The following is a 17780-nucleotide window of genomic DNA, read 5'->3' on the forward strand; positions in this document are numbered from 1 at the left end:
GGAAGTGAAAAAGACCGTATAATTTACAGTGAATAACCGTAAATTGACATTCCCAGAATTCCCTGCGTTACATTTCAAATTTGATGTTTTTTTGTTGCAATAACTATGTTTCTTCTTAGTTTTTTCTTATCAGATTTGTATATTAGGGTTGTGTGTTACACCTAATGTTGTTAAATGAGTGTTTATTGCATTATTTCAGTTTCATGTGTGTTACCATGATGGTGTTTAGTGTTTGTGTGAATGACAATGTGCACCTTCCATATATGTTATTATTTAAAAGCTGCTTGTGATGGGCTTTGGTTCATCGTGACTTTCTCATCACCACCTGTATTTGGTGGTTATCAGTGTATTACAAAGGTACAAAACAGATTTCAGTACTTCAATAGGTTGGTATATTAACATTATATCAGTTAATAAAATTATGGTATTTAACTGTAAATTTAAGTTAAAACCGTAAAACCTAAAACGTTGCTACCGTATGTTTTACGGTAAAATTCTGGCAACCACAGCTGCCGGTTTTTTACCATAAATTTTACGGATTTTTTTTTACAGTGTGTCGTAAAGAAATTATGTTTTTTGAGGAAAACATTTCAGGATTTTATCTCCATATAATGGACTTCTATGGTGCCCCCAAGTTTGAACTTCCAAAATGCAGTTTAAATGCAGCTTCAAAGGGCTCTAAACGAACCCTGCCGAGGAAGAAGGGTCTTATCTAGCGAAACGATTGGTTATTTTCTTTTAAAAAATTTAAAATTTATATACTTTTTAACCTCAAACGCTTGTCTGTCTAGCTCTGTGTAAACTCTGTTTTTTTTATAAAATTTATTATCAGTATATAAATTTATTATTTATTACTCTGATGCTATCTCAATAAATACAATACTGGATTAGACTGAACCAGTGGATTCATCTATTTCAGTCTTCTGAAGCAAAGCGATAGGTGTGTGTGTAAGAAAACTTTATATTTTAATCCATTGCTTCCGGTCAAATGTCATACATACATTTATGAGAGGTTTGACTTTATGCTAGACGTAAATATAAGTGTGATGTGGATTACTGTCATCATTGTTGTAATGTATGTGCATTTTGAAGCATCAACAATCTGGTGCCTAATCACTTGCATGCTATGAGTTTGGCTACATTACTGTCATTCGGCTTATCAAAATAGTTTCACAGACACAGCATGTTACTTAAGGGACTTTAAATTGTTGCATTAACTGACTTAAAAAAAAAAACTGCAAGCAGCAGCAGGGGGTTCAGAGAGACAGCATGTTAAAAAGTATCATTTATCATATCATGCATCTTGTTATTTTAAGCAGCCTATAAAAGAACACTATGTAACCGAGTGCAAGAGAGTGTGTGTGTTTAAAGTGCTCATGCATAAACAGTTCTCACTAATGACTTGAAAGATGCTCAACGTCCAGCCCCAGTGGAGTCCAGTAATGAATATATCAATATGTTCAGAGACTCTGGAGAAAAAAGACACAGAGAATCACTGGGGACTTGACAGATCATTTGTTCCAATTGAATCCACATGTGAAAATCAAAGCCGCATATGAAATGCTGCGAACGTCAGATGCAGAAACACACTGATCTGATTGTGACGCACAATGCTGTAGATCTGTTTGAAGCTCACCTCAGACAGATGCTTCTGTACAAAATCACAACATTAAAAAAAGAACAAATTTGCAATCTTTTTGGCACAAGAACATGTTTGCAATGGGAATGAACAGATGCAAGACGGACAACATGACAGATATAGTTCTGTATAGTTTAAAGGTCAAACGTGTATCCTTGTGGATGGTAAAACATTTTCTCTCGTCCCTGAACAGAGAATAATCGATCCATCAGAACATTACAGCTGCATTTAGTACTTTGGTGCTAATTACCTATATATATATACTGTATATATATATATTAACACAGTCAAACCAAAAATTATTCAGACACCAGATATAATTTTTGATATTTTTTTTACTAGGGGGTGCAGGACACTACAGTTCATTTATGTAAGTGAGGATAACAAAATAAAGTAAACTGTGACATTATACCCAAAAATTCTTCATACAGTGGCCTACCAGTAAAATTTATAAAAATGTAGGACCAAAAATGTTATTTGACACTTTGACCTGACCATGTTTTGTTACATACCTTTCTATCAAAGTTATCTGACATTATCAAGATGAATTTGTATTGACAGTTTAACTCTTAAGTTCTTGTCATATTTTATTAACATTTTCTAAACTATAGCGAATAAACTGTGATAATGTGAGAAATTTTGAATACATTTTGGTTTGACTGTAATTCATTTGTGATTATCAAGATGAATTTGTTCTGACACAGTTTAACTCTGAGTTCATGTCATATTTTATTACTATTTTCTAAACTATAGCGAATAAACTGTGATAATGTGAGAAATTTACCGGGGCGCCCTTATGCAAAGGCTACAGCAATTTTGGGTGGGTTTTGTAGTGAAAATATGGCAACCCTGCGCGGCATGCATCTTTCGGTGACAAGTGCTGCGCAGATTTGGTTCATCTCAAACCTATTGTTTAATGGCAACATTTTTTTAAAGATTAGCCGATAGGCTGTCGATTCATTAATTGATCATCTGTTTCCTAACAAAAGCTGTTTATTCAGCGTAGTGAAGCCTCTACTCCAGTAACATCCATTCAAAAACGGCTTTGGTCTCCTTCCCTGCGTACAGCCATAGACGGTATAAAAATAAAGCCAAAGCAGCAGCGGCAACATTGTTACATTGTTACGCTTTTTTGTCTGAAGGTTCCAGAGAGCCACGCTTCATCACAGGTGACCAGAACTAGTTCACAGAAAAACGGTTTTGTAAGTGTATTCAGAACCCCCGAGAAGGCATAATATGTGTATGTTTGTCTACTGTTCGTTATAACAAATATTTTGTGAAATTCGCTGAGTATGTTATAATATTGTAATGGAGAGAGTGTTTATGGATTAGACTTTAATGCGCATTTTTGTACTGTTTCATTCAGCTCTTGCGGTGAAGAACCCTGCAGAATGAAAGACGAAGAAACAGAGAAACAAACAGGTTTGTGTTTTCCTTCATTCACTTTAATGACTGATGAGGAACATTAAGTTAAAATGGACATATATATATATATATATACAGTCAAACCAAAAATTATTCAGACACCATGCAGATATTCTTTGATAGTTTTTACTAGTGAGTGCAGGACACTATAGTTCATTTATGTAAGTGAGGATAACAAAATAAAGTAAACTGTGACATTATACCCAAAAATTCTTCATACAGTGGCCTACCAGTAAAATTTATAAAAATGTAGGACCAAAAATGTTATTTGACACTTTGACCTGACCATGTTTTGTTACATACCTTTCTATCAAAGTTATCTGACATTATCAAGATGAATTTGTATTGACACAGTTTAACTCTTGAGTTTCTTTTTTTACGAATAAACTGATAATGTGAGAAATGTTGAAGGTGTCTGAATAAATGACTGCATGTTTAAATGTATTTGAAATACGTATTTAATTACTAAATACATATTTTGTCATTTGCATTTTGCTGGACAAAAAAGAATCAAAAGTAATTTGTATTTAAATACTTTGAGAGACAGTATTTTGTATTTGAAATACTCAAAATACATAGTCAAGTATTTCATTTTATTCTCAGATAATACAATATCTTTCTTCACAAAAGCACAATACTATTTATACATGTATTTATTTAACACGCCAAGCTTCTTATTTACATTTCCTTGCATTTGTACATAACACACATGTACACACAAATACCACCGATTGTCTATTTTGTATACTGTGTTTTTCCTTCCAAAATTTGTTGTAATCTGTTGTTAATTGCTCACCCTCATGTCATTCCAATACTCTAAGACCTTTGTTTATCTTTGGAGTGTAAATTAGGCTATTTTTGATGAAATCTGAGAGCTTTTTGTCCCTCTGCAGTCAGTCATGCCACTTACACAAGGTCCAGAATGGTAAGAAAGACATTAAGCAATCCATGTCATTAAGTATATCATTAATCCAATTTTATTAAGTGATGTGAGCGCTTTCTTGGCACAAAAAAAAAAAAAACATAGTTTACCACTTAATTTCCAAAAATATTATCCAAACACATGTTGTGGTACTCTAGTGCAGTGGTTCTCAAACTTTTTACAGCGGCGTACCCCCTAGGGCATTTAACATTCTTCTGCGTACCCCCTCTCTTCCACTTAGACCGCAGTCACACCTTTTCTATTAAAGGACAATATTTGCCCCCTTAAATTGATTTACAGGTGCATTTTTACCTTTATAGAGGCAAATATTTTCTATCCTTATTAATTGTATGCCATGTTTTATGTCATATTCTTAACATTCCATTAAGTGTATTATTAATATAATAAATAAAGCAATAAATGATGGCAAATCGAAGTGATAGCTGTAGATTTAAAAATAAAACCGCCAATAGGTGGCTCTTAATGAGCCAGGCGTCTAGTCATTCATTCATTCATTCATTCAGTAACGAAGCAAAATGCTGTAGTTATGAATGTGTTATTAATCACTGACTCTCCAAATCGGTCAAAGCCGCAGATTCGTTCACTAATGAAACACCGCCGTATTTGCTTGGAGACGCACACCAGATGATAGGGATTTCGTTGGAACAATTATTTCGTTGCAAAATATAACAAACATGTATTCTGTTTAAAATGTAGGCTACATTTAAAATGTTCACTTAACATTACCTTTTTTGTTGAACTGTTGCCATCGCTTGGATAATCAGGGAAATTTGCATTCTTGCTCATATTTTAAACATGAAAACAATAACTCGCACAGGGTGTGTTTGTATCGAGGAGAGTTTAAATCGATCCCAATGTACAGTCAGTGTCAATATCAATATTTGCTCTTCATGCTATTAAGTGAAGATCTACTTTAAAGATGCATTGAACAGCAGCGCGATTTGCTAAAGCATATTCAGCGGGCATCCTATCACATGCACGCTGCTTGTGTGGATGCAGTTTTGACCGCAAAAGATGACGTAAGATTGGATATTTGACCGTTCCTGTTTTTACATTAGAAGCGGCATTTTATACATGTTCGGTTTTAATGTTACTTTAAGTTGGGGTAGAATTAAATGAATGCCAAAACTCAGAATTTTTACACGTACCCCAGTTTGAGAACCACTGCTCTAGTGAACACTCACTCATGTACATTGTGTTGATGCAAGTCTTCTATGGCATAAACACATGCATTTTAATGCTCTCGTGAACACAATGCAGATCAATATTTTCATAAATAAAGTTGTAAATTGTTTTATTGTGCAAACAAAGCACTCGTCTTGCTTAATAAAACTGAGGTTAAACCACTGTAGTCACATACTTTAACGATGTCTTTCCTACCGTTCTGGGATTTGAATGTGTAAGTTGCGTTGCTGCCTGTGGAGGGAAAGCTCTCGGATTTCATCAAAAAGATTTACATTTGTGTTTGGAAGAGGAACGAAGGTCATACGGGTGTGAAACGACACAAGGGTGAGTTATTAATGACAGAATTAGCTTTTTTGGGTGAATCTATACCAAAATATAGATTTGGTAGTGGCATTTTTTGATCTACATATAGCAACCACATAAAGTAATGTGTTAAAAAACACTCAGCAAACCCTACCAATGTGTTTTATTCTGTTTTGCACAGTAAAAAAATCAAAAACGTTGGTAAGACAAAAGTCTAAGGTGACAGTTCCACAGGTGGCCATGGCCAAGTGAGTTCATTGAAGAAAATAAAAGGAAAGTTATTATGCCTACCAAGTTCCTACATAAGACCTAGTGTATACTCATAAATTCAACACAATGGAATAAAAACACTCATCAGCCACCCACAACACCCTAGCATAGCCGGCAGGTTCTTGCACATGCAACTCACTCACATTTTCTTCCGGAAATGAAGGTGGCACAGAAATTACGCACTGCAGCTTTAAATGAGAGTGAAGATGGTTTATCCACGTGTCTTGAGGGTTCGAGCATCAGCTAAAGAAAGATGAAGCGGGAGGGCAACAGAGAAAAGAGATGTGAAATGAGCAGTGTTCAGATGAAAGCCCATGATGCCAGGGCTGGATGGATGCAGTTTTAGGGTCATGATGGAGCACATGCTCACACCAGGAGGAGAAGAGCTTATGAGATCAGCAGCTCTGACCCTCTGACTCACACACAATCACAAACACACAGAGAGTCTCCAACCTCTCCAAGAAACCGAAGAGTATAGAAGACCAAGAGGCGAAACTCTAATGCTTTTTTGGTAACAGCCACTAGGTGGCACTTCGGTAGCACGGCCGCCATTTTGGAGTGAATATTCCAACTGAATAACAGCAAAGATACACAGAAATAGACAGAATAACAAAGAAAGAGAGGTCAAAGTGGAATAAATGAACGCAATGTTGGGCAATCCACTGTAAAAACTATCAGTGTGACAGTAAAAATATTGCCTTTCATCGTTTTCCCAAAGACCCTGACAGATAATTATTCACGTAAAAATATTGTGTGTTTTGAAGTGGGACGTAGCGCTGTCTTATGCACCTGCTAACTTTAACTGTTTTTAGTCTAGTAGTAAACTTAAATCCTTTTAGGAACTGCAGGTCCTAGCCATAGAAACCATAATAATGATTTATATGGATATGACACTAAGTAATGAGCGTATGCAACTTTACACATTTACAATTACTTACTATATTATTATTTACTATTACTCCACTTGGTCTGAAATATATATTGTACGTTTTAATCTCCTGGAACACACTACAAACATGATGATCTAGATTAGATGATGCATTGCTGTTTCTCTGTCATAATTAAATAATTCAACAATTTTGGAGAAAGTGGCTGTATGCGTGTTTTTTTGTTGTTTTTTTTACATAAAAAAAGTTTTTTTTTGTTTACAGTCTTCCTTTAACGGACATTAATATAAGACAATACTGCAAAAACAGTTTACTGTCAAGCTGTTCAATCTGTGTATCATTCGTTCATTTGTTTTTTGATTTAATATCGAAAGTAGAAAAATGAAAAAAAAAAGGCTCCTTTATCGTTTTTTCGTTTATTTCCAAAAAAAATGAGAATTCATCTTAAATTTTCGTTTTTCGTTCAGGGGTGGAAAAATGAATAAATAGCTTGAATATTCGATTTCTACGCGTGGGCGGAAATTAAACACCCTTTCTGCTGATTGGTCAGCCAAAGATCAAACCGTGCCGTCATCAGTTCTTCCGCAGTATCACGCAGCAGAATAATAGTCCTCCGCTGCTGAAGTCCTATGGATTCTTAACGCATTTATTGCAACTACACAACTAAACATCATCAAGTTTGCGGATGACACAACGGTGGTAGGTCTCATCAGCAACAGTGATGAAAGGCACTACAGAGAGGAAGTGGCGAAGCTGGCTGAATGGTGTGGCACTAACAACCTGTCCCTCAATGTGAGTAAGACAAAGGAGGTTGTGATGGACTTCAGGAGAAACTCCGTTGACCACCCCCCACTGACCATCGACAGCTCGACTGTGGAGAGAGTCAGCAGCACTAAATTCCTGGGGGTGCACATCACAGAGGATCTCACCTGGACCACCAACACCATGTCACTCTCCAAGAAGGCACAACAGCGCCTACACTTTCTCCGCCGGCTGAAAAGAGCAAGTCTCCCTCCACCCATCCTCACCACATTCTATAGGTAGGTAAACATTTATATATAGTATATTCATAGTCAAAATCTGTCAGTAGGTTAGTTGTGTATAGGTACAGTGTTTATGTGAAGCATCCGTATAGTCTGTATTTTTTTTTTTTTTTAATTTATGCATGTTAGGTAAACATTTATATATAGTATATTCATAGTCAAAATCTGTCAGTAGGTTAGTTGTGTATAGGTACAGTGTTTATGTGAAGCATCCGTATAGTCTGTATTTTTTAACTTATGTATAGGTAAACATTTATATATATATAGTATATTTATAATCAAAATCAGTCAGTAGGTTAGTTGTGTATAGGTTTTTACTGCTTTACTGTATAGGTTTTTACTGTTTTACTTCATTGTTGTATGCCTGTATTTATGTAACACCGTGGTCCTGTGAGGCACGACATTTCGTTCCACTGTATGTCCCCACAAGCAGCAGAATGACAATAAAGCTCAACTTGAACTTGAACTTGAAAATTTGTTAATACTTTACTATATTTAAGGGTGGTTAATTTTATCAGTTGTTTATTGCAACAATACATAACTACAATAACTTTGTCTAGTGCTCTTATTAAAGTTTATAGCATGATTTGTGAAAATGTAACTATACTGAATGACATAGCATAGACTTCTTCATGGCTAGTTTTTGCGTATTTCATTTCATTCACTGTTTTTGACAGCATTGATAACGTCTATGACAGATAATATCATGATAATTTTTGCATTTCCCTTACCGAATGTCGTATCCTGTCAGCAAAACCCTGTCCGTGGGCTTTTTTTGATTGCTTTCAGTTTAAGTGCTGGCGATGCAGTGTTGCCAGATATTGATACTAAAACAAAAAAAAAACTACAAATAAATAAAAATAAACCAAAATTAGTTCCAATCTTTTGCAAATAAGATAAGATAAAGATATCACTGACTCTAAACTGCAACTTCCTACTTTATTAACTTTCTAAAGTGTTAAATTAAGTGTTAAGTGTTCAATTAAATTATGCTTATAATAGCTTGATCTGGCAACACGGAGGCTGCGCCCGCGCCTTCACTCACAACTCTCTCAAGCCTCGTTCACTCCGCCAGCATGTTGCAGTGATCTACATTTTCTACCCCTGAACGAAAAACGTGTCACATTACACGTTTTTTTTAAAGGAGACGTTTTTTCATTTTTCTACTTTCAATATTAAATGAAAAAACGAATGAACGAATGATACACGGATTCTGTTACATTCCTGTTATATATTTATTGTCCAACATTTTAAATTTTTCTGTCATTCATTTAATTTCATATGTTGGTATTAATTAATTCAGTGTTTATAATGCTAACACTTGAACTTAAAATATTTTCAACCGAAACTGACATGGTTTCAAGAGAGCAAAAGGTTTTGTGAAAAAAGAGAAAACTTTAAAATACAGTCTGTAAAATAAACTGTTAAAAGGATTTGATGATCACTAGTCTATTTAGCTTCTATTTATGGTAAATATATGATGTTGACCTACATCATTGATTAAGTAATCTTTTGAAATTGATCCATTTATTTTATTCTATTTTAAACGGGCTCAAGTATAATTTTTCAGTGTATGGAAAAGAGCAACCTGCATAGTCTGCATAATTTCTCCTCTTGTGTTCCACAGAAAAGTCACACAACTTTTGGAATGACATAAGGATGAATAAATGATGATAAGTTTAATTCTGGAGTGAATTATCAATTTAAATTATACAACAATCCAAGGAAAAGGAGAAAGTTTAAAAATAATGTGTCATGATTCGCTATGGGAGGACCAAGAGAGAAACGTGGAATACACGCAAAAATCTTTAATCCAGGAATCACAGGGAATATTCCACAACAGGAACACCAGAAACACAGAACATCCAACAAGTAGACCCGACAGAGGAGAAATGCACAGACAAGAACTTATAAACACAGGACAATTACCAAACACAGGTGCACAGAAGGACTAATTAACTAAACAAGGACAGGAACATGACCAAATAAGGGAACACAGGAACAGAAACAGGGGCAAAACATAACAAAACAGGTCCATGATCCTGACATAATGAATGATACACAAATTTACTATTGATTAAGGCAGGGGTTTTCAAACTTTGGGGCGCGCCCCCCCAGGGGGGCGCCAGCAACTGTCAAGGGGGGCGCGAGCATCAGTTAATTCAGAGACGTTCCCTTGAGAATTTATGAATACGAGTTAACAAATCTTTAGCCATCCACTAGGGGGCAATCTGACTCCCACTGCTAGTCGACAGTTAGAGCAGAGTTTGCTCGAGTATCAGTTACACTCAGTGTTGCCAAGTCTGCGGTTTTCCCGCGGAATTGGGCTACTTTAACACTTGCCGCATTTGGTAGTTTTGGGCGAGTTTTGAGTATCAATTAGGATGGTTTTGTTGTGCAACCCTGGTCACCTTTATTGACAGTGTACGATGATTTACGATTAGCCGTGTCGGAAATACTTGGGGGGGCGCCTGTCCTAAAAGGTTGAAAACCCCTGGATTAAGGTAAAGGTACTCCTTGCTTAAATGGCAAAAGTCAAACAGAAAGGATTGTGTTGTTAGTCTTCCAGCTGTCATGATGAGCATACTGCCTGAACTCATTCATGCCTGTACTTTCAATCTTGGCTGCAATTTGGACCCATTAAAACAACCACAACAAGCATGTAAACGAACCTCTCATAAGCTTCTTCCTAATGTGGTTTAGATGCTAATGTGAGGCTAATCTAGTGAAGGGTTAAAAGAAAACACACATAGCTGGCTTTGTGTGGGTTTTTCTGGATGTCTGAGTAAGCAGCACTCAGGGGACATGCAGGGGCCAACAGGTCATATTTGACCACTACTGGCCCCCGGTGCTCATCTACGGCAAACCGCAAGCAGCTGTCCTCACAGCAGACACACAAACACATCCCCACAGAGCAGGAGGAGGAGAGAGAAGAGAAGACGGTTTTGTTCAGCATTACGCTGAATTCTTAGTGAACACAACCGTTTTAAAGCAAGCACACCTTCACAGAACAACTTGAACGGACATGGATCTTAAACACAGCTCTTTAACAAAGAACATGCCGACTGCAGTGTGAGCATGTGTGTATGTGTGTGTAAGAGAGAGAAATACAAGCATTTACTCACATCTGTGTCAGGGCCCTTGTCGGCCCCTGGACAGGAGAATGAAACAAACTCATGGCACCTTTTGTGGACCACAAAACAGCACACTGTGGATGAGAAGAAAGGGGAAATTAGATTAAAAAGCATAAACACATTTGCTTCATATTCAAATCAATATCAAACCAATACATACATCACAACATAGTTTGTGTGTGCTTATTGTCACATCAAATTCACATTGATCAAAAGTAATACCATTGCAATTTTGCGATTCTAGATACCAGTTTCATTATTTATTAATTAACACAGACCTTTATTTAAATATTAATATATATATTGAATAAAATAAACCAAAGCATTCAAAAATGTCTGAATTAAGTTAACATCTCTTTATATTTCCAAGTTATCATTCAGTTAAAAAAAAATAAAAAAATTATGTAATTCAAACCACAGCTGGCATGTCTGGTCACACAGACTGATTGACAAAAGCAAAGTTTGAGGTGGTTCTGATTCTTTGAAAACATAAATATTAACAAAATGTATATTTAAGAAGAAAAAGAAAATTAGATAAAAAAATTTGATAAACTAATCAACCCTAATCTGCTAGTCTGGCTGTTTGACAACTAGCTAATCAAATATATATGTACATATATACTATAATTATTTATTGTATTATGGTCATATGTATCACAACCCAGAGGACAAGCAGTTTGAAAAATGAATGGATGGATGGTTATATGTAATATCTATTCTGATAGATCTGTAAATTGCTACAGCAGTCAGCGGCTCTCTCTCCTTATCAGCAATTCATAAACACATTTTAAAAACATCCTTTACAGTTTAATAATGGATTTACAGTCATATTCATTCTGACTCTCTTTCAGATGAAACATTGCTCTGAGAGTCCTGAAGGAGACACAAATGCTGCATCCTATTTGTAGAACTGCTCCCATGAGCAAACGCTTTCCAAAATCAAACAATTTCCCCATCAATCTGTGCACTGTAGCCTACTGCTGCTTTCGGGAAATCAGTTCCAAGGTTTCTGTACCTGAGCCATATTTAATCAATAGTGGCTTTGTTTCAGAGCTAACTTACAATGCTGTGCATCAGACAAAAAGGAATCATATGTCACAACTGAATTCAATACACTGTGATGCATCACATTATCATAAAAAGCTCACTATTATTACGGCTCAAAACAAAAGAAACAAGACATTTGGTAACACTTCAGTAAAGGGACCAATTCTCACTATTAACTATTGCTTATTATCATGCCTATTATTAACATATTGGCTGTTTATTAGTACATTCTGTTAGTAAAACGTCATAGTTAAGGGTTTGTTAATAGCGAGAATTGGACCTTAAAATAAAGTGTGACCAGACACTCACTGTTTAAGGTGGCTTTGATGCAGCATTACATTCATAGTGTCAATGATACTAGGAGAATTGAGAACAGGTTCTTATTCACAATCTGTGTTGTTTTCGAAAATAGTGGAACTGATGGACTGTAATGAGTTCAGTTGAGAAATCAGTTTTTAAATGTGTTTATTCCTATGCTTCAAGCTACAGCACAGTCAGAATAATTCTTCTGAGCAAGCTCTTTCAAAGACCGTTGTATATAACAATGCATAGTTAAAGACACAATTCCTAGTATATTCATAGCAAATAGCATAGATCTTAAATATCAATGCAATATTGTAAGAAATAGAACAAATCAATGAATGTTAACGCCTGCCCTGATTAAAACTTGTTGAATGATATCTTTCTCATGAAATAAACAGTGAAGTGGAAATATAAATATTGCTAGAGTAAAAGGCCTCACAGGTTGCTGGAAGGTTCTCTTGTGCTGATCTGTTGTATTACACACAGCTGAGAGTGGAGATTTGTTTAAATGTCACCGGCATCAGCTACATTATCGGCACAAATGCCTCCCACAAACAGAGGAGAGCTGGGAATGACTCCAATCCATCCAAGCCCCTGTCAACAGCTCCATACAAACACCACCCTTCAAGTTAGATTGTGCTACAGTCATTTAGATTTATAGTGTTGAGTGTGGCGTCTCATCCAGTTACAGCTTCCTGACACATGTGACAGACTGAGTGTGAGCGATGACAACGACGAGACATGTATTAATGAATGAAGTGATCGGACAATATGAAAACATGTCACATACTGACTATGATTAACTAATGAGACAAATGTATTATAGTGTGTAAGGTCCACCCATTTAAATTAGTTACTGCTGCTATGTCCGACAAGCCATGCCGCTCTCACACTACACACCATGTTCTCACACGGTAAAAAATACATTGCGGAGCAAAGAGGAAACTGACAACACTCCCTCAGACAAGACAAAGCAGGTTATTTTTGGTATGAAACAGTCTCAGCTTTCAAATTTTGTAATTTCTTTAAGAAATTCAAATAATAAATACAGTTTTGTGGCTCTTTAATGTGCTGTGACAGATCACTGTACTGCCTCTGCTAAAGTGGCACGTGAACCGATCATCTTTTCATATTTACTTAAATCACAAAAGAAACATGAATGAACGTCAGAAGGGATTTTATTTCAACCGCGGAAGCACGTCAATACACGCGATTTTTAAAGTTCAAGTCCACTGAAATTGTTAATCAAGCTCACTGTGAAGGCTCAATTGGCCCAATGAAGGAATCTAACGGTTTCCTGCATGTCCAGTCTTTTTGGTGCGCAAAGTAATTTAATTTCAATTAAATTCTAAATCGGACTCCATTTTATTACGACCTGCATCGAATTTAGATTGAAATGCAAATTGGTTGTTTGTCCATGTCTTCTGACATTTGATTATTCTAGTTAACTCTTTACTTTATATTTTACTCGTTCAATAGAAATCTATGTCGCTCAGAGTGTCTCGCATCGGCCGTTTTACGTGGACCTCACGGTCACAAACTCGCCAGTCTGATCATTAGCCAGATATTATTGGCTACATGTGTGTGAATGATGCTGTGTAAGATAAGTGAAGATTTTGCAGAGAAAAACATGGAACACACACACATGCACACACAAAAATGTCATTCTGTATGATTCCTAAGCTGTTTTCCTCATGGGGACCAAATTACTATCCTTGTGGGGACACTAATGGGGAAAACACTGTTTTGGCCGGTAATGCCGAGTTCACACTGCACGATTTTCAAACTCGTCGGATCGCCGTTGTTTTCACACTGCGTGATTATCTGGGGTAGCATTCAGTTGCTGCTGTGTTCACATTGCACGATGGATCGGCGACATGGCGTTTCACATTGCATGACTTCACAATAGAAAGAATCGCCGACAGCTCTGTCTGGTCCGCAAACTACGTTTTACAACAAAACACACGCGAGAAGTGATAAGGAAATAACGTGAGAACCCGCGTGCGTCAGACCGGAGTTCTCGAGCGAGACTGGAATTATAAAAAACATATATATATAGCCCTCAAATTGTCTGTGAGCTGATTTCCAGCTACAAGGAGAAAAAGAAAAACCGATTATGCAGGAGGGAGATGCAGGGAACAGGGCTGGGGTGTTCTGCAAAGAGAGTTGGAGGTAAATAATTTTGCAGTAACTGTTATGCTGATGTTGTGGCTGGGGAAGGAAAAGTTTGTGCTTGTTCCTGTATGATATAATTGTTCATATATCTATTAAAATACTGATATTCTGGTCTATAACTCCTCCCCGAACTTCCCTCTGCTCTGCAAAGAGAGTTGGAGGTAAATAATTTTGCAGTAACTGTTATGCTGATGTTGTGGCTGGGCAAGCAAATGTTTGTGCTTGTTTCTGTATGATATAATTGTTCATATATCTATTAAAATACTGATATTCTGGTCAATAACTCCTTCCCGAACTTCCATCTGCCCTGTATCTTGGTCTCTCATTGGCTGTAGGTCATCGCCGATGTAGTTTTCAGTCAGAAATCATTGCACACAGCGTGATTCCCTCAGATCGCGTCTTTGATAATTCACACTGCGTGATTGTCACTCGCGTGAACGAGCACCGATTTGCTTCCGATTTCGGGCACTTGTCGGACATTTCGCAAAACCTGTCGGTGAGTGAAAAATCGGGCTAAAATCGTGCAGTGTGAACTCGGCATAACATAAGCCAAACTTTAGTGAGCTACTTCACTGTCTGCTGCCTGCATAGACTGCTAGCTTCTGGCAACATCATAACAAAAATGAAACTCCGTAAGTGATGGATTTGGAACACTGTACAGAAGAAGAAACACACACAAAATACATACTCAACAATATATTTCATTAGTCATGGGTCACTCATGGGTCATTTAGTGATGGGTCATTCATGAACAATTTGTTCATTGCGTCTGTCATATGTAACAAATAAACGACTCGGGAGGTAGAGTAATCATTTATGTCCTCATAAACTGTCTTTGGACGCATTATAATGATTTCATGATTCGGAATATGATCAAGATTATGTAGGTGAATGTGTTCAGGGAATTTGGCATTTTCACGCCACTCAAATGAACAAAATAACACTATTTTTAATGAATGAAATCGAATGAGAGTCAGTAAAATCCCATCACCAGTTTTAAAAGAGCATGATGTTAGCATATTGCTAAGCTATTAAGAAATAGTCTAAAATACATAAAAACAAACAAAACACACATGTACACAGAGTCAGTTTCGATTGGATTAAACTGTTTGTTGCTTGCAGCATTGAATACACCTATAATTTACATTCTCATACTGCCAGCATGGAAAAGGTGGCTGTAGCAATGCAGCTTTCTTCAAGTCCTGTGTTCAATTTAGGCCAAAAGAAAGAATCTTAGAAAACTAGATAATTTTTCTTCCTACCTTCCTGTCAGAAGCATGCCTATAATGCCTAAAAATGCTGACTAGGAAGGAAATTCACAAGGGTTTTGAACAGACCTGTTGTCCACAACCAGATGTTCATACGGTATAACCAAAAGCCACTAACACTCAGTATTGTCAACAACATTGACAGAGACAACATTGATTGATTGAATGGCAAACGTGTGTTTATTTGAGACAGCACAGTTTGTGTCCTGCTGTGTGTTTCTCTAATTTCCCCATGAGTTCATTACCGCTGTCAACTTGCATCCTCCAAAACACAGCCACCCACCCAGCTTCCTCTTCCTGACACTCCACTGACACTGTCCACACACAGGAAGACAATCACTGAGACATCTTTAGCAAGTCTCAGGGTTGGGTCTTAATTTAGAGGCACTGTGATTATCTTATCTTATTCACTAACATTGTAATATGATAACGGAAATATGGAAGGGTTTTAACACTGGAGATGCTGTTGCAATTCAGACACCTGCTCAAGTGCTTGGCAGAAACCATTTATCCATCAGCATCATGTAAGCGTAACATTTCCTGCTGGAAACCATCAGTAGGTCATAGTTTTATTCAAATACCATCTTGAGGACAAGGATGCAAATACAAGCAGGAGACCAGTGAGTTAGCTGTCAAGACCACATGGGGAATTCATTAGTTCTGCATCCCAGATGTCCCAGGTACTGAAATGTGGAGCTCAGCAGATATGCGCAGGTGTGAATCAGTCCTCTTCACAGCATGCATGCAGCTGCATTTGTGTCACTAAGGGATGGAGATGTCAAACAGCTGCATGATAATCCCTCTTATAGAACACACAAGGACAATCTGTATCTGTGTGGGTGGACATTATGCAGAGACGTGAAACTGTGGAAGCTCAGAAGCTGGAGCTATTTGAGTATAATTCAAATGTGTTATCCATCACTTTGTGCAATTCTGGAGCCAGCTGCTTTGGTTAATCGTTAAAAGATTGCGATCTCGATTCAATCACATAATCTTATTTGTAAATGACAGTGATTTGCCTGTGTCTATTAAATCTTTGACAAAGTACATACAAATCTGTGCTGCAAATATATAAATATAAGTAAATACAAAACACACCAAATTTTACAAAACCTAAGCCACCTAATCCAACTTTAATCCATTCATACTGGACGCAAGAGGGAGCCCTTATGCAGAAACGCCACATATGCATCATAGAGGTAATAGAACTCATGACGCTCCAGGAATTGCCTAATATGGACAAAAGCGTTGCTATGGCTGTAGCTGAATAAAAAGAAGACAGAAATGCTTTGAATGATGAAACATTAAGACAATAAACACTCAACTGCAACAACATGTGGTTGATTTGTGTACTTCAAGCCATCTCTGGTATTTTCATAACAATTATGTATATTTATAATCCATTGCTAATCGACATAGCCTTTTTTACAGTATAGAATATATTTTCTGCCTCATTCTGTGATAAGAAGCCACATCAGATCAGAAAAGGAAGTTATTTAAAACATTTGACTGACGATATGAAGTAAAAACATGTTCTTTTTTGTTGGACAACAGGTTTAGAAATGCGTCTCATTGCAAGTCATCACAAGGAAAGTTTAGCTTAAGGCATTTTAATTAAAGCACGTTTAATGTAGGCTAATGGTAGGCTACCTGCTGCCATCAGAGCAAGTGTAATTGCTGCATTCACATGCTCTTCGGATGCTCTCATTTCCTGAGTTATGCTTTTACTTAGTCAGAATGTGAAAACAACATGGACACTAATGTTGCTAAAAAGATGTGTTGGATTTGTATTATCAGAGCTTTCCGACTTGCGTTCACATGAATTTCTCAGTAGGGAAATAATTATTTTCCTGATTATTCTGACAGTACATTAATGCAGTATAATTTAACTAGTGATCACGTGCAGTGAAGATGCTTCTTACGTCCATTTCGGAGCACCAGAGAGCAAATATTTCAGTCGACAGCTCAGGCATTTATGTGACACCGAAATCTGCGTTCTGATTCGGTCTGGTACGTACTGGTTATATAGGTACCAGTGCCATATTGGCACTGGGTTTCGGTACCCAGCCCTATGTTTAAGTATAAAACAGATTCACAAACAGTCTTTTCAACCACACAGTATTATTTGTCTTACAATCATTCATATTATCAGAGAAGT

General features: G+C 36.8%; 1 protein-coding gene across 2 annotated transcripts in view; it reads right to left on the reverse strand.

Annotated features, from left to right (window-relative positions):
- Nucleotides 1–17780, reverse strand: part of prkcab (protein kinase C, alpha, b) — a 174963-nt gene that overhangs the window by 95560 nt on the left and 61623 nt on the right. For both annotated transcript variants that reach the window (XM_016499891.1, XM_016499890.1), the window contains exon 3: nt 10821–10903. In XM_016499891.1, the coding sequence (XP_016355377.1) occupies nt 10821–10903 (83 nt within the window). The remainder of the gene's footprint in view (nt 1–10820; nt 10904–17780) is intronic.

Source organism: Sinocyclocheilus anshuiensis, unplaced genomic scaffold (genome assembly GCF_001515605.1).
Source record: "Sinocyclocheilus anshuiensis isolate Anshui unplaced genomic scaffold, SAMN03320099.WGS_v1.1 scaffold178, whole genome shotgun sequence".
NCBI classification, from domain to species: Eukaryota; Metazoa; Chordata; class Actinopteri; order Cypriniformes; family Cyprinidae; genus Sinocyclocheilus; species Sinocyclocheilus anshuiensis.